At 30.0% G+C, this 24,774-nt stretch overlaps 1 protein-coding gene across 1 annotated transcript; it reads right to left on the bottom strand.

Annotated features, from left to right (window-relative positions):
* Positions 1–1,642: 1,642 nt before the first annotated feature.
* Positions 1,643–23,690, bottom strand: LOC139487909 (UPF0764 protein C16orf89 homolog). Its single transcript, XM_071273132.1, has 7 exons — positions 22,947–23,690; positions 16,275–16,436; positions 9,965–10,115; positions 7,163–7,280; positions 6,043–6,202; positions 4,126–4,251; positions 1,643–2,109 (listed from the first exon to the last, which is right to left on the bottom strand). The coding sequence occupies exons 1-7, from the start codon at positions 23,125–23,127 to the stop codon at positions 1,889–1,891; spliced, it is 1,119 nt and encodes a 372-aa protein (XP_071129233.1). The 5' UTR covers positions 23,128–23,690; the 3' UTR covers positions 1,643–1,888.
* Positions 23,691–24,774: the final 1,084 nt, after the last annotated feature.

Genomic DNA, 24,774 nt, shown 5'->3' with positions numbered 1-24,774 from the left:
TAAAACTTGATTTTCCAAAAATAGGATAGAATTAGGATAGAATTCAAGATTAGGTTTGTAATGTTGATATAACATTTATTAATAAAAATGAAAATTACAATACTAATTGATATCAAATTGTGGTAGTAATGGATTTAGTTGAACCAAACTAAAATCTAATAAATGAACTGGATGATTAATTATCTTTACCATAACACACGGATATAACAGAAAACATAAGATTTACAACTACAAACGATAAGACATTTGACAAAATCCGATGAGAATAACAAATATTACATCAAAACTTAATACATGAATTTTGGATAGAAAAGTACCGATAAACAATGTCCACTGTGTGAGTTCTTGCTCTTGACCAATCAATCATGGTTGGAATTCATGTTCAGCGTTCGTTGTCATGACAAATCAATTGTTTGCAAATAGCCTCTTCTCCGTGCATTTATTACCATGAGTTGATAAGGTCTTTTTAAATTATTTTCATCTTTGAAATTAAAGTTTTATTAACTCTGAACGATGTAAAGTCAAAGAGATTGTTTTTAATGACAATGTCGTTTGCCTTTACTATTGTTTGATTGATGGTTGGGTGGAATTTTGTCTTTATTTTCTTTAGCCGTAACGCTTTTATAAACGAATGAGTTGAAAACTTTAAACATTATTTGCAATCAAATGTATAATAGGAAATAACAATTGACAAACGTCACGACGTTATTAATTCCATAAACATTAAACAAACTTTCTGAAACAATGTTTTGTCTTTCTTTTTTGTTATCATTTCTTCAAAATAAAATTAACAAGATTTTTCTTTCTGTGTGCGTGGTTTATTTTAATTTTTAGCGTTATTTGGTGAATACTAACCCTGTCATAATTAACTGTCAACATTAAAAAACCAATGTCTAGCTTGTTTTTGCAATTATTATTTTGTATTTCCGACATGGACTTTTCAGTTTGCTTAAAGATATCAAAATTTCAAATGACATAACTTCAAATAATCAAAGTTATTCGTCTGAATCTCTGGAATTGTTTTCTTTGTTTTATAAAACATTCATTTTAGATGTATTTGATGTATTAGGCACTTTACTTTCTAAAGACAAGCGAAAGACACCAAAATCGAAAATAAATTGACAACGCCATTGCAAATAAAAAAGAAGAAGACAAAAAGACAAACAATGTTAAATCAAACACAATTAGAAATAAATCACATGAAGACTGAGCAACACGAACTCCATCAATATTCAGGATGATCCCTGGTGCTCTGGAAGGATAAGCAGATCCTGCTCTTCATGATCCACCAGTTGTTTTCTTCATGTGTGTACAAACATGATCATAAGTCTAGATTCGGTAAGTCACACTCATGGAAAAGGAGGATAATGTTTAGCGTAAAATATCAGTCGTCATACAGTTTTTTTCAATGCGATCAACCAACTCGTGATGGCGTCCGTGAACATTTCAAAGGCATCAACTTCAGCCATTTAGATCTCTTGATTTAATAGCTTCTTCTTGGAAAGCAATCCTCTATCAAATATATTTCATTAATGAAATATTACTTATAGACTTAAGTATTGGAATATTAAGAATAAGTAAAATGTTGATATACAGTACAATCAAAAAGACCATTATGACACACATCAAATATTAAGACAGATTTACCATGATTAAGCATTTATTCTGTAAAAATAATCAGTTCAGATGTTCCATTTGAATTTTTTTTTACATCTATTTTTCATTGGAAATATATCATAACATTTATCTATTACATTTTTCTTTGATACATTGTCCAATTAAATAAGAATATACAATTTTAATACAATAATTTCATGAAAATAATTGTCATTTCGAATAAGGTTTCACGATTTGCTTACAATTGGTAAGTATTTGATCACTTATGCTGTCACGGATTCGCTTGGAATGCCATATATTCCAACATATATCTGATATATTGTCCTTGTGCTGCAACTGCCACTGCTGTTCGATGACTAAGGCAACCATCTCGAAGAATTCTCTCTTCACGTTTGTGACGAACGTGTTGTACAGCCGTTGGTGGCATGGACGGCAATTTCCATTTTTTATGCATGAGTTTTTTGCTTCCTTGTAAGTCTGGTTTTCTGTACTCTAAACAAACAACATATGGTTAAATATTTTAATTACTCATACTTGAATACAACAGTAATGGTTACCTTGAAATTCATTATAATTTTTTGTTGAATTGATTTTTACTATTATCTTTTATTTGATTTTTTTTTTATTAAACTTGGTTTAGTTAAAACATATTGTCTTGTCCAAAAACATTGACATTAGGATTAGACACAAGTTTTGCAACTAAAAACGTCTTCTCCATTACATACAAATAATAAATAACCGAACAAAATAAAATACATAATAATAACATCACACACAATATTCATATGTAGACATGAAATTAACAAGAATTTAAACGACATGGCTCATCGATTTCTAAAAGTCGAGATGACCGTAATTTTTTTTATGATAGACCTAGTAGGTTGTTTTAATCTTGGAATAAATGTTAACTCAAAAGGTAAGTTAATATTTTAAAACAATTTAAATAAATTGTTGGTGTTAACTGATAGGACTTTATAAATAAAATCAAATTGATGATCCATGTCTATGGGGAAAAACTAACAATTTCATTTTAAGTAAAACAAAAAGTTATTACATTATTATTGTTATATATTTAACAATAATGTCTAAACAATATGAAAAGCGATTGGTCTCTTTGAAATAATTCTGCATTTTTTTAAAATTAGCGTTTTTATGTTCAAATTAAACATATCATTATCGTACATAAAGGTTCCAAGTCCTTAGGTTTAGTCATCCATTTTCTACATGAGGAAATGCCTGTACCAGATCGGGACTATTATAGTTGTTTTCCATTTGTGGGATGTTTGAGCATTCGGTTTTGCCATTTGTTAAGAAACTTTCCGTTTTAAATTATCCCTGGAGTTCGGTGTTTTTAATATTCTTTTTTAAATATTTCTTTATTCACAGAAAAAATCACTACTTTTTGACTCAAACAATTTCTGAAATACCTGTATTAATACCATCTGATACAGAATGACAGCATTTTATGCCATTTCCTTCCCAAAACGATAAACATCATTTATTTCTATAAGGCTGTTTAGTGTTCAGACTGATCAGAGTTCACATGCAAAGACTTTTGTATGATTCTTTATTCTATAGACGACAGTTATCTGTATAAATGGTACCTATGAGACCTGAGAATCAACACGCTCGTATTTAAATGACAACAGATTTAACCACATAACAATGGATAAGACACATTAACGTAGTGAGAAATACGTTTTTATTTGGGCGTTCGTTAATCTTTTTTTGTAGTAAATCTCAACTCTAAATCAAAATAATAGATCATCAAGTTTTTCTTTGTATCTAGTTTTCTTTCACGCCATTTTCCTTGTAAACCACCCTAGCTGTTTTTATATCAATGAATCTTTCATTAGTCAGACAAAACGTGATACTAATGAGATTATTGCAAGGTTCATTGAAGTTAAAGCTCTTTCGACACTTAAAGAATTGAAAAATAATCGATTGATATGTTAAAAATTGACCAATTTCCGCATTTTCCAAATTATTAACACGAAAAAAGACAATTTTGCTATGTGAAAATTAGTATTGTTATCATCATCGTTTTTGGTCTATATTTCAACATCTCTATTTATTAAACATGCTGCAGCTAGAAGCTTGGTATAGTTTTTCTTGTCTGTGTTGCTAGTTTAGATATAATATTTCTACAGTGAATGGTTTTTTTTAATTTACATACAAAGTATGTGGCATGTATGTCAGTTTTTCACATTGGTTTATACCACGGTTTTAAATTGTTTACTTCTTGATAACAAACTATTGAATGATGAGATGATTTTAAGATCTGCTGTAAGTGTTTGTCTCAATATTGATATGAATGCATATGCCTTTCAGAGTTGTAATTTGCATAATTTGTAACCATTTAATCACCAACATAAAATAAATCTTAGATACGTTTTAAATGAAATCTTATAGTGATTAAGATAAAAACAACATCACAACTTCACACAATAAAAAAGGTTTAAAGATAGGATCTTGACAGGAGTTTTGTAATTGCTGAAAAAAACCTACCGACTTCCCACTCACGAATTGGATTCCCATGATAACACCCTATAGCTTTATTTTGCCAACTTAGCATTTTTCTAAGCCAGTCCGAAGAGAAAAACTGTCTGTATCCGACCATTCCACACAATGCAGCTGAAATGAAAATGACATTAATAGAGTATAAACAAAAATTTAGGTTCAAAATCCAAAAAAATAATACAATGGGATAATTTTCTGCCCATATCAAATACATTATGCAAGAAAATGGTTTTGATCTCATATATTCGAAAGAAAAAACACATTGGCGATTGTATTTTGATCTCTGAAAATGTATGCACAGGGTAAAATTATATATACTGCACTTCTTACTGGTTTACATGTTTATAATTTTGAATTCACAACTGTAATTCTTTGAGCCGAATTGAAAATGCAATCCCAGAATATTATGATAACAATGACATAATAATATTCAAAATTGACAGTTTACATTTGTTAGACTGAAATCTTTAAGCAATATTCAAAATAAAAAAGTGAAGCAATTTTATACACAGCAAGTTTATCATCAATACTAACATATACTTAAAAACATTAAAAATAACCAAGGTGTCCCTGTAGACAGGATTCACATCATAATTTAAATCAGTTTGAGCTATTGGATTTAACATTGGACCCCTTGAGTCTTTTAAAAATCAAAGCTTTATTGCATTTTCGATTCAAAAAGAAAAGAAACAGAGGAGAAGCCAAGGATGCAATTAAAACATTGGATCGAACACAACCTACACCATGATCAATCAAAAAGATATTATAATCAACATTACACAAAACGCAGCACACACCAATCTGAGCAACAAAAACACCGGGGATTTACTTAAATGAACTTAGACAAAATTCAAATTCAAATCCATGTTGCACATGAACATATTATAAAGTTTAATACTTAAATACAAACGTCCAGAAAAAATATAGAACAACAAAATTTACTACAGTACTGTAAAATTTCTATCATACAATGTAATCAGCTGACAAATCAAGCTGACGCTAACCCAATGGTGATTTTTTGTAATTATGTTGTTGGATTTGTGAATTTTGATTGGCCATTTAGTAGAATATCTTCTGCATCTTATTAGAGTTCGTGATTTTAGCATATAGAATCCGAGTTGACTACTTGAGAATGTGTTACAGTACTAAACTAAGATATTTTGATATTAGATAACAAAGAGCTGTTAAGATATATACCTTACAAATCGCTGAGGCACCAGACTCCCACTTTAAAAAAGGTTTTGTAGTTTCTCAACGTGAAGAGGGTTACAAATATACATATTTTGACTGTGGGTATAAGAACCGTATCTATAAATATTTCTCTATATCTATATATAAACTAGTGTTTAGTCTGAATTTGTTGTTTTATCAACTATTCAATTTTGCATTATTTGTGGATTTTTAAATATTTTTACTGCAAATTTCACTGGAAAGATTTTATCTGGTCTATTTAAATTTGTACCGTTATTGTTATCAATGTTTTAATTTTCCAATACGTCTTTTATCATCTTCAATTCGGAATGCATATCGATGGAAATCTGCAACCTTTACTATACCATAAAAGGGCATTAAGTCCATTTCAGAAATGTGTATACTTATTTAAATTCTTTTGAAAAAAGTTTACGTTCAGAACAAGAAAAATACTTCAGTTGGTCTTCAGACGCTTAACTGTCTTTATCGTAGAGTCATTAAGCGATGGCATCACCTCTCTGCTAGTGTCTCTTTCAACAAACATTAGAAAAAAATAAACTCAAGTTTTCTAATATATGAAATCAAAAGATGCTTCCAGTAATGATTGCATTTTTAGATAATATATATTTGTTTCAACGATAAAAAATGCTGTTGTTTTACTACTCATGCAGTAATGTCAACAAAATCAAAAACAAAAAATATTTGCGCCATTACCTTGTTCCATAAACAAGTCGTGCCTGTCTTCTGGGAAATTCTGTTCTGCAATTAAGGCAGCTTCGTTGAGAATATTGGCACAGTATGTTTCTCGGAGTTTTGCTACTGATTCTTGGTTGTGTGTGAGACGTTTTAGCTCCATCTCTGCATGACATCCATGCTTTTAAAGGAAAAGGATAATCTTGTAATTTATATAAAATATAATGTATTTCTTACATCTAAACAAAGGTGTTTCCTCCCGGCAGTCCATATAATAACAATGTAACATTGGAAAATTCATGCAGGTAGATAAAAAAAAACTGATCGTTATAATTTTTCTTTAAAAAAAGGCAACGCCTATTCACAATTTTACTTTTTCTCATTTCCTTTTTTTAAATACGATTCGATTTAAATACAGGACATGTGTGTGCTCATTGCTTACAGAATACGTTACAACAATTTAGTGTTTACTCCACACAGAAAGCCAAATTAATAAGCTTGCAGGCCTCTTATAATTGTCACCAGGGTTGGGGTTTTTTTTTTGCGTTATCATGTCACCAGATATTTGTATTAGAATTATTCCATCACATATTTATGCGCCCAATGATCAGCCGCGTACACATATTTTCCTGTTGACATATACATGGTTACATCCATTTTTTGTTGATAACACTTATCTTATCGTATTCACTATCCTTGAATGTTTTCCAAGTTCTTAAGAAACATTGTTTTATTTCCAGTATTTTCATTAGATAGAGTTTACATAAATTTCCGAAATCACAGTGATAAAGGATGCCACTGCTGTACCTAAGTTTTTTTTCGGAAAAAATGAAAAAAAAATAATGCTGAATTTTGCATAATTGTATGTCCACTTAATTTTCCATTTTGAAAAAGAAATATATCATATATAAAAAGGTAAAGTTGAACTGTGCACTTTGCTAATTCTGACCTTAAGCTTAATATCTTAAAGTCAAAGATGGCTGTCACTGTAGAATAAAGACGTTTGATATAGAGCTATATGATAGGAACATAGAAATAGATCAGAAGATTAGTATGCATATTCAAGAAGAGAATATATTAATGTAATATGAACAAATTGAAGAAATAAATCAGATTACTTCAAAGAAATCATATCTTGTACCTGTTCTCCTATTTCTAGGTAAAAGAGTTCATGAGTAAGTGAGTAGCCATTATACAGAGGTTTTGTCATCTTCTTCCAACATTTGTCTGACACATCACAGGGAACATTAGACGATTTCCTGCAATAAATACAAACAGTTTCTAAAGATTTATTATACCGCGTGAACAACGAAAGTTTTTGATATTGCTTAATCCCTTTTTGTTGTCAAAAGCTATATTATATATTGTATGCTTTTTGTTTTTAAAGTGTTAAAACAAAAGAGTATGAATAATTTTTAACTTGTAGATATGAGATCGAATGCATTATGAATTATATGAATCGCATTTTTTATGTGTCATAACATATTTGAAAGATATTTTATATGGAGGCTTAAACGAGATTTATACAATTAGTGGGGGGAAGACAGAAACAAATTTCAGGAACCATTGGTATAAAATTTCCTATTTTTCAACCTATAAATTGATGTTTAAGACATTTAAGTCTTAAATCCTTCCTTTTACAGTTTTTCTGTGACAAAAATCTATATTTATTTGTCAGTTAATTAGATTACATGTGATATTGTTCGTCTTCCATTAAACAAAAAGATGACATTCTGTGTAAAGTTGATGGTAATCTAAAATTAGTTTTGGTTGATCTCATCACGTATAGAACCAAATGAACGTGTATCACATCGATAAGACAGAAAAAGTTCCAATATTGACACTTCATTAACTTCTTAAGTCTCCTTAATCCTCCACTGTCAGGAAAGGGCACTATCATAATGTCAGATACTTGTTTATTTTACAGTAATATTGTCTTTCTTTTAGCTTTTCATCTTTAATGTGCCTTAGTTCATGGCTGTTTTATGAGCGTAGAAAATAAGTTTTATTCGGAAACAAATATTGTTTATAATTAAAAGATGCTTTGTGTTTCGATTTTTTATTACTTAACATTTGAAATTGTAGGTTTTACTCAGTTCTTGTTTACTGCCTAGGTTTGAAAAATAAAAGTATCGGGAGCAGGAAATCTCAAAGAGACTTAAACAGAACATTTTTTTTTAGTATTTTAGTAATAGAAATATAAACGGGTAAATTGAATTAATATTTAAAACAAATAAGCACCACACGCACTTGGTGAAACCTATATTGCAACGGCTCAACGCTTCAATCTCGTATGTTAACCTTTATTTCACAATGAGGTTTATTAGATGGGGCAAAAGCTCACACATCAGTTCATGTTTATGGCGTTATTCTTTTGGTTTGTTTCTTGCAACGTAGTAAATTATTATCATAAAGCTATCTATTCAATGAGCTAGAAATTCAGCTAAACTGCATTTTGTCCACTAATTAAATTGAGAATGTTTACGAGGTTTTATTTTCACATATACCCATCCGTATGACAATTGAGAGAAAAAAATGTGTCATATCATCATACTATATAAAACAAGTGTAAGATCACACGAGAAAGATTAAATGAATTTTCATTGTACCAATCTCCAATTCTAATATTTACCATCCCCATTTTTCTTCGGTTTGTGCCCTTTGAACTTAAGGACGCTTAACTATGGCAACAGAATACGCATGCTCGAAAATCCTTTCTGTGATTGGACAAAATGCTGTCATGGTGGGTGATTTGGTTGTGTTTGTAAAAACGTCTCGTTAATTATATCGTGATGGAAAGCAAGCGAAAAACTATAAATATTTAAACTAGATCTTTCAAAGATTTATATTTTTATTAAAATAATTGTTTCTCCAATAGCTCTTTGCATCCGTGACAGCTGTTTATTCGGAACAATTATATAATTTTTAATGTAAACTTTGGTGCACGAACGTACATGACTTTTAGAACGCACCTACGCATGTGAGATTTCCGCGGGGTTTTGGTGAATGTAAACAGAAAGATACGAGGACCGAGAATACTGAACACAAACAGAGAAAACGTTAATTAAATGGTATCTTTGTGCTGCTGAAGTTTATCGAAATGATAGTTTTAAACATATACTCAAATTTAAATACGTCGGATATCTTTTTTAAAGATAGTTCTTGTTGAAAAAGAGCTTTGTTTCAACTAGAATATTCAACGAAATATACTTTAATTTGAATGTCAAACAAGTATCAAAAACATTGTCATCTGTTTAACTACATGCGTTTTATTTACTTTAATTTTGATTGAGCAACATGGTTTTCGTTTTCATTTGAATGATACCTTAACGTCAAGCCTTAGGAGGAGCTTTCATACAGATCAATAGAAAATTTGTTGTGAAGAAATGCATATATAACCTTTCGCTAGTTTCTAAACAGTAGTTTAACGATATTCGAAGACTTTGCCGCATTTTTTTCAAAAGACATCAAAGTTGCTTAACTAGCATCCGTTTTGTCTTATGGATAGTTGTCTCAGTAGCACAAAAATACCAAATCTTTTTTTATAATTATTGACATTTTTATTTTGAAGTTTCCGTACTTTTGTCGTATCTTTCTGACAAATGGATATACATCCTTAAAAAGAAATGTAGAAATATCAATGGTTTTGAGAAAGTTCTTATCGGTAATTCTTCCTATAAGTTTTCATTACTCTTTTTTTTCAATTGTACAATTACTTTTGTTTTCATTTTAACAATAGCTGCTTCTCTCTAAGTCTTATGAAAACGATTCTAGTAACTGATATGTAGATGTTTCGCTCATAGATGAAGACCATGCAATGACCTGTTGTTGCTAACACCATTGTACTTTTGGTATTAGGTATATATTTGTCTCATTGGTAACCCTTTCAATTTAAAAAAAATTTTATTAAAAACTCTGTATGTAACGGTAAAAGTTGTTATACCCTGTTCCAAAAAATTCAGCTAAGCAGTCATCAGACTGGTTTTCATGAAGTGATTCTCCTCTCTTGTATGGCCAAACCTCCACGTCTCCACTGAAATCTTTGCTGGGAAAATCAAGCTCCCAGAATGTCTTTTGCAATATTGTTCCTATTTCTAAAATGAAATAAAAAAAACATCTTAGTAGAGCTTGTACTGTTATCAATTATATAATTATCCTTTTTGTTATTTCTACTGTTGCTGAGTTGGTGGTTGTGGTTGAGTTTTGGTTGAGTTTTTTTTTTTTTTTTTTTTTTTTTTTGTTGTTCGACTCACAGTATTTCACTTTCTCTTTGTATACTCCAGGGGGAAAAGGCATTATTTCTAAATAGTTCAATGAGTAAGATTTTTTTTATAAAGAAGCTTGTATGACGTCCTTGGTTTTATCAATCTGCTGAAGGATAGCAACAATCAATTATCAATATTCGTTGTGTAGTGGAGGAAATAAAACACAAGTACATGTAAAACATATGTACTGTTTGTATGATAATGAAATTGAATATTCAGAACTATGAAATCACTATGAAATGTATGATAAGGAGGATAAGGAAGTCAATCTGATATAGCCATTAAAAATTGAAGTTGATGGCGATTATCCGGTTTGAAAACATCGTCTACTTTCCATTTATGTTAACCTAAAACATTGAACTAAAAAGTAATTATAGCCTTGTATTAGGTAGGTTTCAAGCAAAATTATGCAATTAATTGCATTAAATTTGAGATCAACAAAACTGCTGTTGTAAAAAGGATTACTTTTATTTAGATGAAGAAAAATTCATTACCTTTTAAAATTATATAATAACCCTCAAAATAGATCAAGTTTCTAATTTTTCCAGTCAGTCCTGACATATGGTGACCGAAGGAAGCCCTATACATTTGAACATTTCAAAATTGTCTGATATGGGACTTGTTGTAATAACATTTGTTTAAACCTAAAATATTCAACTAAAACTAATTATAGTTATATTTAAAATCGGAAAAAAAATTTACCAATACTGAATTCGCAATCTGATTTGATTTTGTGGTATGAACGTAAATATATCATCACTTAAAAAAAAAGATGAGCGTTCAGAGTGACAAAGTATAATTCTATTAGGTTTTTGTGTTTTTGAGCAATTATTAAAATCTGTACTCGTGCTGATTTTTAACTTGATTATCATTTATCTATCAACCAACTATATTTGTTAAGTGAAAATGTTAATAAACTTTTAATTCCAAAATTCATCATTAAATATTAAAAATAGCAATTTTATAAATGGGGGTTTTAATGAACAAAATATTCATATGTTTCTTCGCTTGAAAATGACAAAATTTAATCTCATTATCATTTTTTTTTTATTCCGTTCATTTATTTTATATTAAACAATAAATTTTCGTGAACGATTTTATTCGAAAGTTATTATCCAACAAATTTCAAAGAATCCCATAATTTAGATATTTCGATGAATATACCAGGTTATAACGTAGACAGAGCTCATCCTTTCTGAGAGGAGCATCACTTTACAACTCATTATATAAATAACTCTTCAATAACAGTTTGGTGACATGTCTTACTTATAGTACAGGTTAAGCTGAAAATGAAGTTAGATACTCTTTAGGCTAATAAATAAAACAATTTTAAACTTACGCGGAGCAATCAGGTGTTTGTGCTGGGTGAGATCTGTTGTACTATTTTTTGTCATATATATTATAATAACTGTTATCCGTTTCATGAAAATAACTGTGAAAGAATTCAAAAATATGCAATACCCATGATTTTCATCTTTGTAATCATGTCCTAAAAACAGGTATACAATCGAGAATAACTTACAAAATCAAATTTTTAATTATTATACCAATATATGAAAATTTAGATAGATGCTTAATTCAAAAACATCTAATTTACTATCAGAAATAATCATTTATAAAAACGCAATTTACCCAATACAATTTTATAAAAGAATGTTTGACTTCTATTAATTTTGAACTTAAATGAAATCTGTAGCTGCCATACGGTTAATCAAGGAAATTATTTTGTAAAAATAAGAAACGATAATAAAGAATGGCGACGGGATCGTGAAAGACCTGGGATAGGACAATGGAGGAAATCTAATCGTTTTCATTTTGCTTTTTTTCTAATTTGTTCCTGCTTTTGAAATTAAAGCGGACTTTTCACAGACTTTGAAGTACAATTACACCCAATTGCATTTTCGATCCGATACAAGATATTTCAGTCGCAATGTTTGACCACAAAGGATTATTCTTTCATGATCATGTTTCTATTTCCGAATGACAACAGCGTAGACATTCAATTCATTGTAAAAACAATAACCACTGCATTCTGATAACCTGGATCAACTATGTCACAAAGGAGCATATTATGTCAAATTCTTGCATGAATTATTTTTGACGATTTTTAATGGTATATTGAATTGAGTCTTATGTATGTCTTCATTAATTGATATAAATCAATTTTTAAGCATTGATAGTTACATTTGAATGAGAACATTTGCCTAATTCTATTTTCACACTATAGAAAAAAATGAAAATAGTTCCATACTTATTTACTGCATGCTGTGACTATGTTAGTGCACTTGAAACATTGGTTTATATCTAACAGTGCTTGAACCGAAAAACCTGTTGGTAAATTTAACAATCAATGAAACGTTTTGTAGCATTTTTATTGTTTTGATCATTATTTACAACTAATTTAGAGTAGGCTGTTTCCAATATTCCGGATATGGACATTAATGCGACAACGTCAAGTATCATGAATACATGCCATCAAAGATGAGAAGATAGTATCTTACATTTGTTATAAACAATGATTCGATGCCATTACCATAGATTGGTACTAACAAATCAATATCAAAGCAAGTACCTGTAGTAATTAATGACGTCTCGTGCCATTATATTACATTTATTTCTTTTAATTGAAGCTTTTATTTTTATGTTTCTCTTTATTTTTTATGCTACTTTTTCTTTATTTTTATTTTTCACGAAGACATATTACAGAAACAGATTCTATAAACTTGTAATTTTGATCTAATGAGATAATACATTGGTCTCTATCTCAGGGTTCTCACTGAGGCGAGTCAACGTTTCCTGGAGTATGAAAAATCTGTTTGGACTTATTGTTTTAAAAAAGATGCATCAATATATTATCAACTGACCACATGTATCATCGTTTTACTAAAAGAAGTTTTTAAAACACCTATATTTGATGTCATTTTATTGCTCTAATATTTTCATGATGACTGAAATTTTATCTTCTAAATGTTGGACTCCTCATGACAAAAAATGAGTTACTAGACTCGCATTGACAAATCCGTAGTGAGAACCCTGCTTTATTAAAATGGGATTTATGACTAATAATTGTCACTTTTAAAAATATACTGATATCAATTCTTTAATTGCTTATCAAAAACTGTCAATTTAATACCAGATTTTGTATTGTCGAACTTTTTATACTATGAGTTACCTAAAGAGAAGGTAGACATTCTACATTGTATATAAATAATAAGTTTTCATAATGCTGCTAGTGTATCACATGGGGGAAATATTTCATAAATATGTGTCCTGCACTGGTGTATGGAAGGCGATCGCGTGTCTTTCTACCAGCGAATCTGTTTAAGTTATATTCCCTTCTTGCTGGGTTAATTATGATGCAATTTGCTCATCATTCATTCAAATATTAATATTATGGGTCCAGTCGCGTTTGATAAACACATTACAAAGATTAATCGTCAGACGCGTGTTTCGTGGTTTGAATCTAATTACAGTTTTATATAATGTCAACCCTGTCAATTCAAGCAACTTTTTCCTTGCATTAGACGCCAACCTTTCTGTTACGCTTTGAATTAATCTTTGAAATGAATATAGCTTGTAATTTCTAACAATTTCATTTATTTTTTTACGAGAAGTTTGGACTTATAATATTACAATTTTTCTTGTTTTGAATATCATCATACCTGTACATCACGTTATCCGACAACTGCAGATATCAAAATACATATAAAACTGTTTGATAATGAAATTTTATATCACTTTATTAGACATACAAAGTTCCTTGATATATAATCTTGGGCAGCATAGGATAATGCTTTAACATATCAATACACATTTATTTTTAATTTATCACACGACTAATGCCTCGTGCAGTTCTTTATGTACTTCTTGCAACAGAAAAGGTACTTTTACCGATTTAACTAAGATTTACATTTTAATCCTATAGGGAAGTCTCTGTTATCCCACGTTTTCTGAATATATTTAAATATGTTTTTTTGAGATACATGCTTATCTTTTTTTGGTAATCATTGATATAATGTCTTGGTGATGTTAACACAAAGTATTTGATCCCATAGTTGGACGAATTAAGAATGTTGATTGTGGTACTTATTATTTCTTTATCTTAAGAATTTATTTTTATAAAATTATCAACAGTCACCTGAAGTTGCTCAATAAGGCTTTAAAATTTTGCCTGTTACATAAAGACAACTTTCATAATTATAACAACCCTTTGAAAAAGGGGGGACATATTTTTGTTCTACGAATAATTCTTCCACACTTTTTGTCAAGCTTAGTTTTCGGTGATGACTTGAAAAACATTGATAAAACTGCTCCATAATGACAATCCCAATGTGCAGATGTGCACCTTGGGTTTGGAATTTTCAAAATGTTCGCCGTTACCATGGATACGGCAAAAATGTGGAAAAAAACCCAGAAAAAATGAAACTTTCAGAACTTATAACTCATCATTCGAAAGCATGCCATCCATCTTAAGAACTATAAAAATGGCTACCATTGTCAAGGAAACAGTCCAAACGGGAACAAAACGCAAATGAATCCTTAATGAATTAAAAAAAAATCAACCGTTACAGATATGACCCAAACCTGTATCTTCGTTTCAACAGTATGAACTGTAGAATTCATTGCCGTTGGAATATTAAAGACTGTTGCTGTTACTATGGAAATAAGGCTAAAAGTGTAATATTGACCCACATGAGAAAAAACGTCAAAGTAACATTTTCTGACAAATTTTATTTCCGATTAAATGCTATTGAAATGTCATCTGTCTTTAAAATTTTCAAAATGACCGCCGTTGCCATGGAAACAGCAAAAAACAAACAGCATTATACACCTCTCAAATTTGAGACCAAAATTCTGTAATCCAGAGTATGTGCGATCAAATACTAATCTGTACTGCAAAAAAATCTTATAGAATATGCCCAAAAAAAATGAATATACAGTTTAACGTGCTTCTATTCTATACAAAAATCGTGTTTTGAAGATAAATCGCCACTGAGAGAAATAAAAACACTAAAAGTACATATAAGTGACATTTCTGCACTGGCAATAAAGATTCGGTAATCAAACACCTGCTAAAACATACACATTAGCTTAAATCAATCGATGAGCGTGTAATTAAACCGTACAAGATAAGATATATGTATCGTGTGATACGCGAGCTATTGAAGAACAAAACGAACAGTTAGTATGCCGCTCCGTCAATATACATTCATGTTGTCTGTTCCAAGGTCACCTCTAAAAAGACTATTAATGTACTAAGTCCATGATAACATACTAGAGTATCACGTTCTGTCACCTTCTTCCTTGCGCGTGTGTCTAATTTGATGATTCAAAAGAAGTCCCAAACTACATATAGACATCAATCTTATTCTGTGAGAAGAGAAAAAAAGGTTTGGGGGATCAAAGGCATGTATAATGGATGTGCCATTTGACTTTCGTACACTCAAAATGGTTGCTACTACCGTGACAATGTCCAGTACTAGGTGACATCCTCCGTTATTACTTGCAATAGTAACTCTACTTTTTCTTCTTACTATTTACATAATCATTTACTGTGAAAGATGATGGTCATTGCGATCAGTCATGCAAACATATTGATACCATAATACTTCATTTTTTTTTTAATTTTCAGCCGTTAGCACCGTAAATCGAACAGAAATTAGTTTTGACCGTATAGAACATTAAAATATTTGTTAACTAATCAGTAGTTGGACCCCTGGATAAGGTAGCCAGTTTACTTCAGAACTTAAGTAAGTTATAAGCTCGAATAATTTAATCCCTCTCAGTGTCAGATTTTCGCCCACGCGTGCAGTCATATTGGATCCGCGGAAAATATAACGACTGAATTTTTTGGATTAGTAAGGTATACATTTCTTCCATCTGTTATTATGATAAAATGTTCAAATTATTCATTGTGCCATTGATAATGAAAGCCATGAATTAAATATCGCTTCCCTTTATTTCAATGTATGCCATTACTATACGTACTCTGGTAGTAGTAGGGTGTAAGGGAAGCTATGTATGGTATTGCTTTACTGCTGACTTTCCCGGCTAGCTCAGCTAATTCCTTTAGATTTATAAACAAGTTGTTATCAACTACCCAATTCTGAGGATTACTTTGTATTCTTTCTATAAGCACTGACAGTTGGCCTGAAAACATATGAAAAAACAAATATTAATATCAGGAAATAATCTTTTAAAATCCTTTATGTAAGTTGAACATGAATTCTTTCTTAATATTAATTATTATAAACACATAACCAATATTTTCAAAATTATAAAAATCATGTTTTCCAAGACAAAACATCAATTAGTGCACATCAAGTGAATTATTTTAGATACATCAAAAATGTCTATAGAAACATGACCTTGTACAATGTCATAATATACGTATCGATAGGTTGTTGAAGCATTAGCGTTAACTAATGTTTAGGACTTCATATTTAGTCTTTTTATCTAATGATAAAAAATAAATGTAAATACCAATAAAGCAACATTCAACGATCCTTTTATACTGTTAAAATGATAACTTTTTAGAATAAGTTTTCTCGAAGGATCGAAAAGCTTACATGGATCGTATTTAAGTTAACGTGCTCAAAAACATTTGGCAAAATTTTCATGAAGTAAAGCCGTCTAGCAGAGCCACCTTTGATGATTACATCAAGAGTAGTGGCGAGCACCTGTTTCTCTTAGTTGCTATGTGCATGGTCACTGAATAAGATAGATAGTGATTGTAACGACGTCTCTAGATAGAATAATTAAAAGTCAAATTAAATTTTCAGATGATCTTTAAAGTGGTAATTACTATGACATGGTTTGGTTAATACATTACGCAAGTACATTTATATTTAATTGTATTTCATGTTGTTCATTGATTTATTTATTTGTTTTTATTTGTACATACTGGTTATTATCTTAACTCACTATAGTTGAACAAACCTTGACTATGTTTTACCTTATTGTACAGTATCGTCAATGTTCGACGATCCGATAAAGGATTGTTTTAATGAAACTCTTATGTATACATTATAATAATGTTATTAAAGTTTTGTCTTGAATTGATGCCAGCATTGAAAGAGTTATATGTGTTGCACTTGCAGAATTTGAATTCGATCTGCATAAAAAGCTTTTGCAACACTACCAGCTTTGTGCTGGGCATATAAGATCACTCGGCCAACTGATCTGTATATAAAGAAGCCTTCATTAGTCGGGCAATACCTTTTATCACCTGTTTAATCTAATATTACCTTAACAGTACATAATGTATACTGCCGCTGTATCTTTATCTAAATATATCGTATAGCTGTATCTTTAAATGCCTTTACAGACATACCATTTCCAGACCACTATGTATGTTTTTCTATGTTATAGCCTTTGTTTAAGCCAACGATATTTAAAACATATGAAAAGTCAACATGCGGTATGTAACCATCGATAAGACAGTACAATATGCCAAGCTCTACATCACATCGGCTTAAAAGTTAGCATGTGTACTTTTCCGTTTATCAAAAGTTATCAAAGGTACCAGAATTATAATGTAATACGCCAGAACCGCGTTTAATCCACATAAGACTCATCAGTGACGCTCATATAAACATAGTTATAAAGCCAAACAAGTACAAAATTTTGAAGAGCGTTGAGGAGCGAAAATTCCAAAAAGCTGTGCAAAAAACGGCTAAGGTAATCTATGTCTGGGATAAGAAAATCCTCAGTTTTTCGAAAAGATTTTGTAACAGGAAATTTATAAAAATGACCATATAATTGATATTCATGTCAACACCGAAGTGCTGACTACTGGGCTGGTGATTCCCTCGGGAATGAAACCTGCAACAGCAGTGGCATCGACCCAGTGGTGTAAATAGTTATCAAAGGTACCAGGATTATAATTTAATTAGCCAGATAGTCGTTCCGTCTACATAAGACTCATCAGTGACGCTCAGATAAAAAAAAAGTTATAAAGCCAAAAAGTACAAAATTGAACACTATTTAGTATTTACACGTTCAAACAAAATATTAGACAAACGATTACAGGAATAAAACCTGGGATATGCACAAAGCAATCTTTTGAAGAAAATCATTTTTTTTAGTATTTGACACTTTAAATTTATTTTTGGTTAGAAACAATTAAAACTAGTCCAAATCTGAACACGAAGGATATATCATTCAAAGCAATCCGTTCACAATTTTGTATTTAAAAATGCTATCAAATTGAATATGATCAGAAGAGCTTTTAAAAATACAGTAGGAGTTATTTTAAGTAAAAATTATAGCGTTGAACTGAAACCCACCAACTTAAGTGACATTTCAATAATGAAAACGCTTACTCGATCATTGATCAGTTAATGACTCTTCGTGAATATTTAATTACGAATTAAATTCTGCTGCTAGGCGATGCTATACAAACGTCAATGAGGCCCAACATGACTTATAAAATGTAAAATGATGAACAAGTTTTCACGTTATAAGCTCAAAATTGCCACAAGTGTCTCAGTTGTGAATGAATTCAACATAGATTTCCTGAGACTATCATCAAACCCAAATTTAAAATGACAGGAGAACATTTATATCTAATGACACTATTTTAGTGATTATAAACTTAGAGCTAAAACGATAACGTGATTTTTTTTTATTAAACTAATCTTGCTATGTCAGCTGAAAATCCATTTTTCTTTTGAACTAAGGAATGTCAAAATTTTAAAACCGGTGACATAAATATGTGAAACAATATTAGATACAACCGTTTATCTTGCGGTTTACACATCATGCTCTAGTGTGTATTTTTAAATCGTCCACTGTATTTTTTATTAATAAAAACGCCGTCAACAATGCCTTAAAACATAAGTGTGTGCAACATTTTTTTTAAATACGGATTGAACAAAGATATTCAAATCAGATAAATGAAACATTTTCTTTGTTGCTTTAAAATTTATGAATAAATAAATTGAAATAAAAAAAAATAATACAAAACAGAAAAATTGTACAAGTATAGTATAAATATAGAATTTGTAAATAAAAAAAAAATAGATCATCATGAAACCTATTTTCTTCATTGACAGTATAACATGTGGATGTGAAAGACTATTTTTATTTCATGAAGCGAACATAAATATCTTTATTTCAGTTTGGAAACGTCTTTACCATATATGATACTATATCGTGCTACACAGATTTATTGTTTAAAAATAATTGACCCATGTTGTTGAACTTGGAAAACTTCTCCAATTATTTAGTAATGACAATTTTTTTGTTATTTATTTAAACATCCAATACAATAATCACCAGCCCAGTAGTCAGCGCTTCTGTGCTGACATGAATTATCATTGATATGGTCATATTTGTAAATTAACTGTTTACAAAATTTAAGTATTTTTGAAATACTAAGGCTTTTTTACCTCAGGAATAGATTACCTTAGCTGTATTTGGCAACACTTTTAGGAATTTTATACTTCAATGCTCTTCATTTTCATACTTTATTTGACCTTTTTAACTTTTTTGGATACGAGCGTCTGACGTAAATACAAATTCAATCCTGGTATCTATGATGAGTTTTTTGTATGTTGGTTTCCATGAATAGTAACCAAATTATAATATTTTAATACACACAATGCTCATTTCGACTAATAGGTCTTAATGAAGTTTGAGATCAAAATATTTGTAAATTCGAACTAGTAAACAAATATTGAAGGGCTGATTAAACTGAAAAGCCCAACGTAGACACTATCAACGAAAATAATTAAAACTGCACGAGCAAAATAAATTCAAATGGTCTTCTAATTTTATAACCGCAAATTTTATAAAGACAACATGCGTATGTTCAAGCCGAAGAACTGATCTACTAGGTGTTAATAATGTCAACAGTCCTTCACGACTCTAAATTTGGATCATTAATATCGTCAACAGAACTGCCATAGACAGTTACGTATGTATGTTACTAAGAAAACAAAGGAAAACTCAGTACTGGAAATCAAAGCAATATGTTTTTCTTGAAGTAGGGGGCTCAATCTTTCTCTACTGTCAAACAATGTATGAAGAAGAAAGTACAAACCTGTAGAAAAATAATCTAGCATATGTGAATTTTGCCTTGCTTTCGTATAAACATTTTTTAATCGAAGATCACTTTCTTGTACAGCTAAGCCTTCATAAAAGCATTTTAACATCTTTACTACTATATTCGATGTCATTGCTTCACACATAACTAAAGAGACCGATTTAAGAAGATTTGCAAGAAATAAGCGGATACTGTTCCACAAAACATTACCATTATGAATAAGAAGTGATAGGAAGGAACAAAAATACATTTCGAGTCTATAAAACTAAGGAAATGATAGTATTTTTCCTGTTATGAGAACTTTTGGTCATTTTACCTTGATTAGTGAAAGGTTAAATTCACAGAGATCATATGCCGATATATGAAAAGTTCTGCTGTGTAAAGAACAGGCTGTATGTTATCATATCACATGATACTTGATAAAAAAAATACCCTAAAGGAACTGTACTGTCATAGATGTCAGCTTTTCTAAAACCATCCTATAATTAAGAATATTACAATTAAAGTAAAAAAGAATAAAACACCTGTATACATCTAATATGTCTTCTTAAGAAATCCGTTTCACAATGTCTTGAAATTATTAAAGAAAGCATAGAGATATTATTTGTATGTGTTAATCTAATGAATCAAGATTTTCAGAAAACAAAGTTAAATGATTTTTTAAACGAATTAATTTATTTGACATATGATAGGATAAGTATTTGGTCACGCTAAATTTATGAATTTTTGTATAAAATTTTGAATATCTTGATGTTATTTTTATTTGTCAAGTTGTATAGTTTGAAAAACATTAGTCCTTTATATAAATTCATTTTCATTTTAAGGATTTTTCATCATTATTCTACTTTTAGAAAAAATACATCTCGTATCTAACATGACAGTTGAAACTACTGAATATTTTATGGATGGGGAATCTTTGTTTAATTGTGAAACTATATTTCCTTCTACAATCTAAAATAGTAGTTATTAAAATTACATCTGATTTCGAAATTAAATGAATTGAAAGTATATTAAAAATACATGATTTAATCCCACTTGTACATGATGCCATCTCCATTCAGCCATGGGTGTTTAACGCATTGGCACTTTGGGATGGTTCTCTAAAACGACAGTGAATCTGATATCAAAGATAATATCTCCTGTATACATCGCTTTTATTCTTTTGGGAAGTGAATGCATTTCATGACTTTTATCAATACCATTTATCATATATTTGATATGACAGCTTTATAACATAATTAGCATAGAACTCTGTATAGAACTGGGAATATAAAGTGTTATAACTTGTGCATTAATAACAGACCAAACCTGACAATGTTTGTAATAATAAGAGTCAAACAATTCGTTATCCACCATGAAGAGGTCTTATCATGGTGTATTTTATGAATGAAAGTACTTATACTTTGCAAAAATTTGGTGGACGTTACTATTTGTAAATACTTATTTTTTACGATAAGGGTACAAAAAAAACATTTGCAAATAAAAAACAATAGTTTGAGATAGGTTGTTAAGCTTGAATTCATTTGAAGGGGGTTTGGTTTCGAAAATATACGTCAAATCGTTTAAAGTATGCTTACCCAAAGTATAGTTGTTTCTTTTATTGTTATTTGTTAATTAAACACAAAAGTTTTTCCTTTTATTTCTTATCACTTCTTGATTACCAATACCAAATTATGTTTTTGTTCTCTAGATTCAATAGCTCGCATTAAATACATTATTCTATTATACTAAATTATAATCCTGGTACTTTTGATAACTATTATTATCGCCTATTACTTATTCCTTTTCTGTCAACTTTACTCCCAATATGAAAATTTCAAAGTTAATCACTCGAATCCCCCCCTTTTTTTCAAAGGGTGTCCTGTAAAATTACTAAAAGAAAGAAATAAGTTGATCATCAGCTCCTTTGTCTTATATACATTTCGGGTTTGAATAAAAAAATTAAACATTTTCTTACATGAATTTCTATTCATTATTCTATATTTTTGTATAGCAAATATTCAAGACCTTCAGGTATCGCAGATTAAATTTATTCGTTCATAGTGTGTTAATATACGTATTTTGATTGAGTTAAGCCTTCCAATTGATATTTTATCGTGTGTTTTTCTATGTTGTGATGTTATACTATTGTTTCAGAAAAAGGGAGAAGGTTTGGTACCATTAACACGTTTAATCTTGCTGCAAAAGTTTGCACCTGTCCTAAGTCTGGAATCTGGTGTATACTAGTTGTCGTTTGTTTATGTAATTTATACGTGTTTCTCGTTTCTCCTTTTTTATATGTATTAGACCGTTGGTTTTCCCGTTTGAATGGTTTTACACGTCTAGTAATTTTGGGGGCACTTTATAGCTTGTTGTTCGGTGTGAGCCAAGGCTCCGTGTTGAATGCCGTACATTGACCTATAATGGTTTACTTTTATAAATTGTTATTTGGATGGAGAGTTGTCTCATTGGCACTCATACCACATCTTCCTATATCTAAAATGATAATCAATAGGTTTTAAGGCCAAAAATAGTATAAAATAAACATCACATTTGTTTGATTAGGTAAGAATGAAAAATAAAGACAACAATCACACGACAAACATCATAGAAACAAAAGAAAACAATCTTACCTTCTACCATCCGTGTCCCAATGACAGCATCCAAATTTATATTCTTGTGTTCTGAGTAAAGAAATTCTAACGCTGATTTTAGCGAGGCTAATGTTTCATATAAGAGAGCACTGGTTTCATTTGGAACTGACGCACCAGAAAAGCTAAACAAAAACAAAAACAAAAACGAAAATAAGGACATACTGATATTTCTGACATATGTATTAAAATCGAAAAGAATCCTTTTAAGTTTTATTTGTTTTTTCACGAGGCGCGTAGGATTGTCTTCACTTCGATTGGGTAACGTAGACGCGTCATTCGATATTCTATTAACAGCTTATCAAATCGCTTCAAACATTTTTCTCACAGTTTTTTTTTTAATCCTTTGTAATTTGATACATTGTCTTATATAATTTTATCCTCATCTGAATGAACATGAATTTTTTGAATTATTTTTTTTCTATGTTAGTATCTTCTGTCTGAGATAATCCTGCTTCAATATGATCACCTATAATTTAAATGATACATAATGGAAATGTATCGTCACATCTTTCTGATGGTAGTCCCTCTGATGAAATAAAACGGTCCCTTAATTATTTTTAAAGTCAGTTTATTTTTCTCTGGCGTCTTTTAAATCGTTTTATGTTAATTCTACGAAGTATTTCAGTTTATCACGATATCTCTTATTTATTTCCTAATCAATGCTTGATGGGAAAATCTTTCATGTCACAACAAATTGTCATATTCACCATCAATTTACAAATCTGTTATATATCACTGCAGGACTAACGTTATGGCGGTGATAATTAAATGATCACTTTGGTTGGAAGGTGTACATAACAAAAGAAGACAATATGATTGCATGTTAACAATAGATTCAGTTTTATCATGATAAAATGGATTATTTTTTATTTACTAAAGGGAATTTATTTACAAATGCGACATTTCTATGTACTAATGAAAGATTTTACATATAATTTTTATAAGAACTGGTAAATTTCAATTTTGAATATTGATTCTCAACTCCATCAATGATATTAAATATTGATGTGAAATTTATAACCTAAAAGGTTAAACATGTTGTATGTGATCCTAAATGGACTAGATCTGTTAATTACACTGGGAATACAGTTATAAGTTTTTATTTTGCAATATTAAAATTTCAACAGTTCAACCAAATTTCTAATATCGATTACAATTTAAACTTCCGTTTTTATATTGATGATTTAAACAATGTTGAAATCCACGGAAGAGTCTTTCAATTTTATATTTTCATGGTACTTAAAAAAAAACGAAATGGAAATGCAAACAAATTTATTACATTCGACAGTATCATGTTCTATTTGTTTAAATACGAGAAATATCAGAGATAAACTAAATGTCGAATGTGAAAAAATAAACTTTACATATTGAAAAGCCTGCGGATAATAAGTAGAATGACCTAATGTCATACATGTTGTTAGTTATGTCGTCTGCTTACCATTTTGACATTAGGACTCTCAACAATCAAAATCAAATTCTAGAAATTAAACAAAAAAACACTCTATACATAGAGAATGGACAAGTAAATGTTAACATTAGAACAAACGTGAAGCTTAGAATTAAGAATTTTTATTTCAAAACAGTTATTCTACAGGCGAAAGCTATTAAGAATTTTAATTGCTTTCCAAAATGTTCTGCTAATATATTATGAACTTCAGTAAAATAGCTGACAGTGTTATCCGTCAATAAACGTTTAACGGTCCTCCATGATCTTCATATTTTAATCCCCTTTTTGTGTCTGAATTATTTCATTCTTTTTTAAAACTTGTAATTAGGCTGACGTAAAAAAATGTAAAACGACCAGCAA

Source organism: Mytilus edulis, chromosome 9 (genome assembly GCF_963676685.1).
Source record: "Mytilus edulis chromosome 9, xbMytEdul2.2, whole genome shotgun sequence".
Lineage (NCBI taxonomy): Eukaryota > Metazoa > Mollusca > Bivalvia > Mytilida > Mytilidae > Mytilus > Mytilus edulis.
Note: the sequence above shows the minus strand (reverse complement) of the source record. Positions and strands in the feature narration are given on the sequence as shown.

Excerpts from the sequence above, each read along its gene's own strand:
- LOC139487909 (XM_071273132.1), bottom strand. The coding sequence starts at position 23,127 with ATGTCCTTATTTTCGTTTTTGTTTTTGTTTTTGTTTAGCTTTTCTGGT. Across the intron at positions 16,437-22,946 it reads TGGGACACGGATGGTAGAAG|GCCAACTGTCAGTGCTTATA; the intron begins GTAAGATTGTTT and ends ATATGTTTTCAG. Across the intron at positions 10,116-16,274 it reads TACACCCTACTACTACCAGA|AAATAGGAACAATATTGCAA; the intron begins GTACGTATAGTA and ends ATTTCATTTTAG.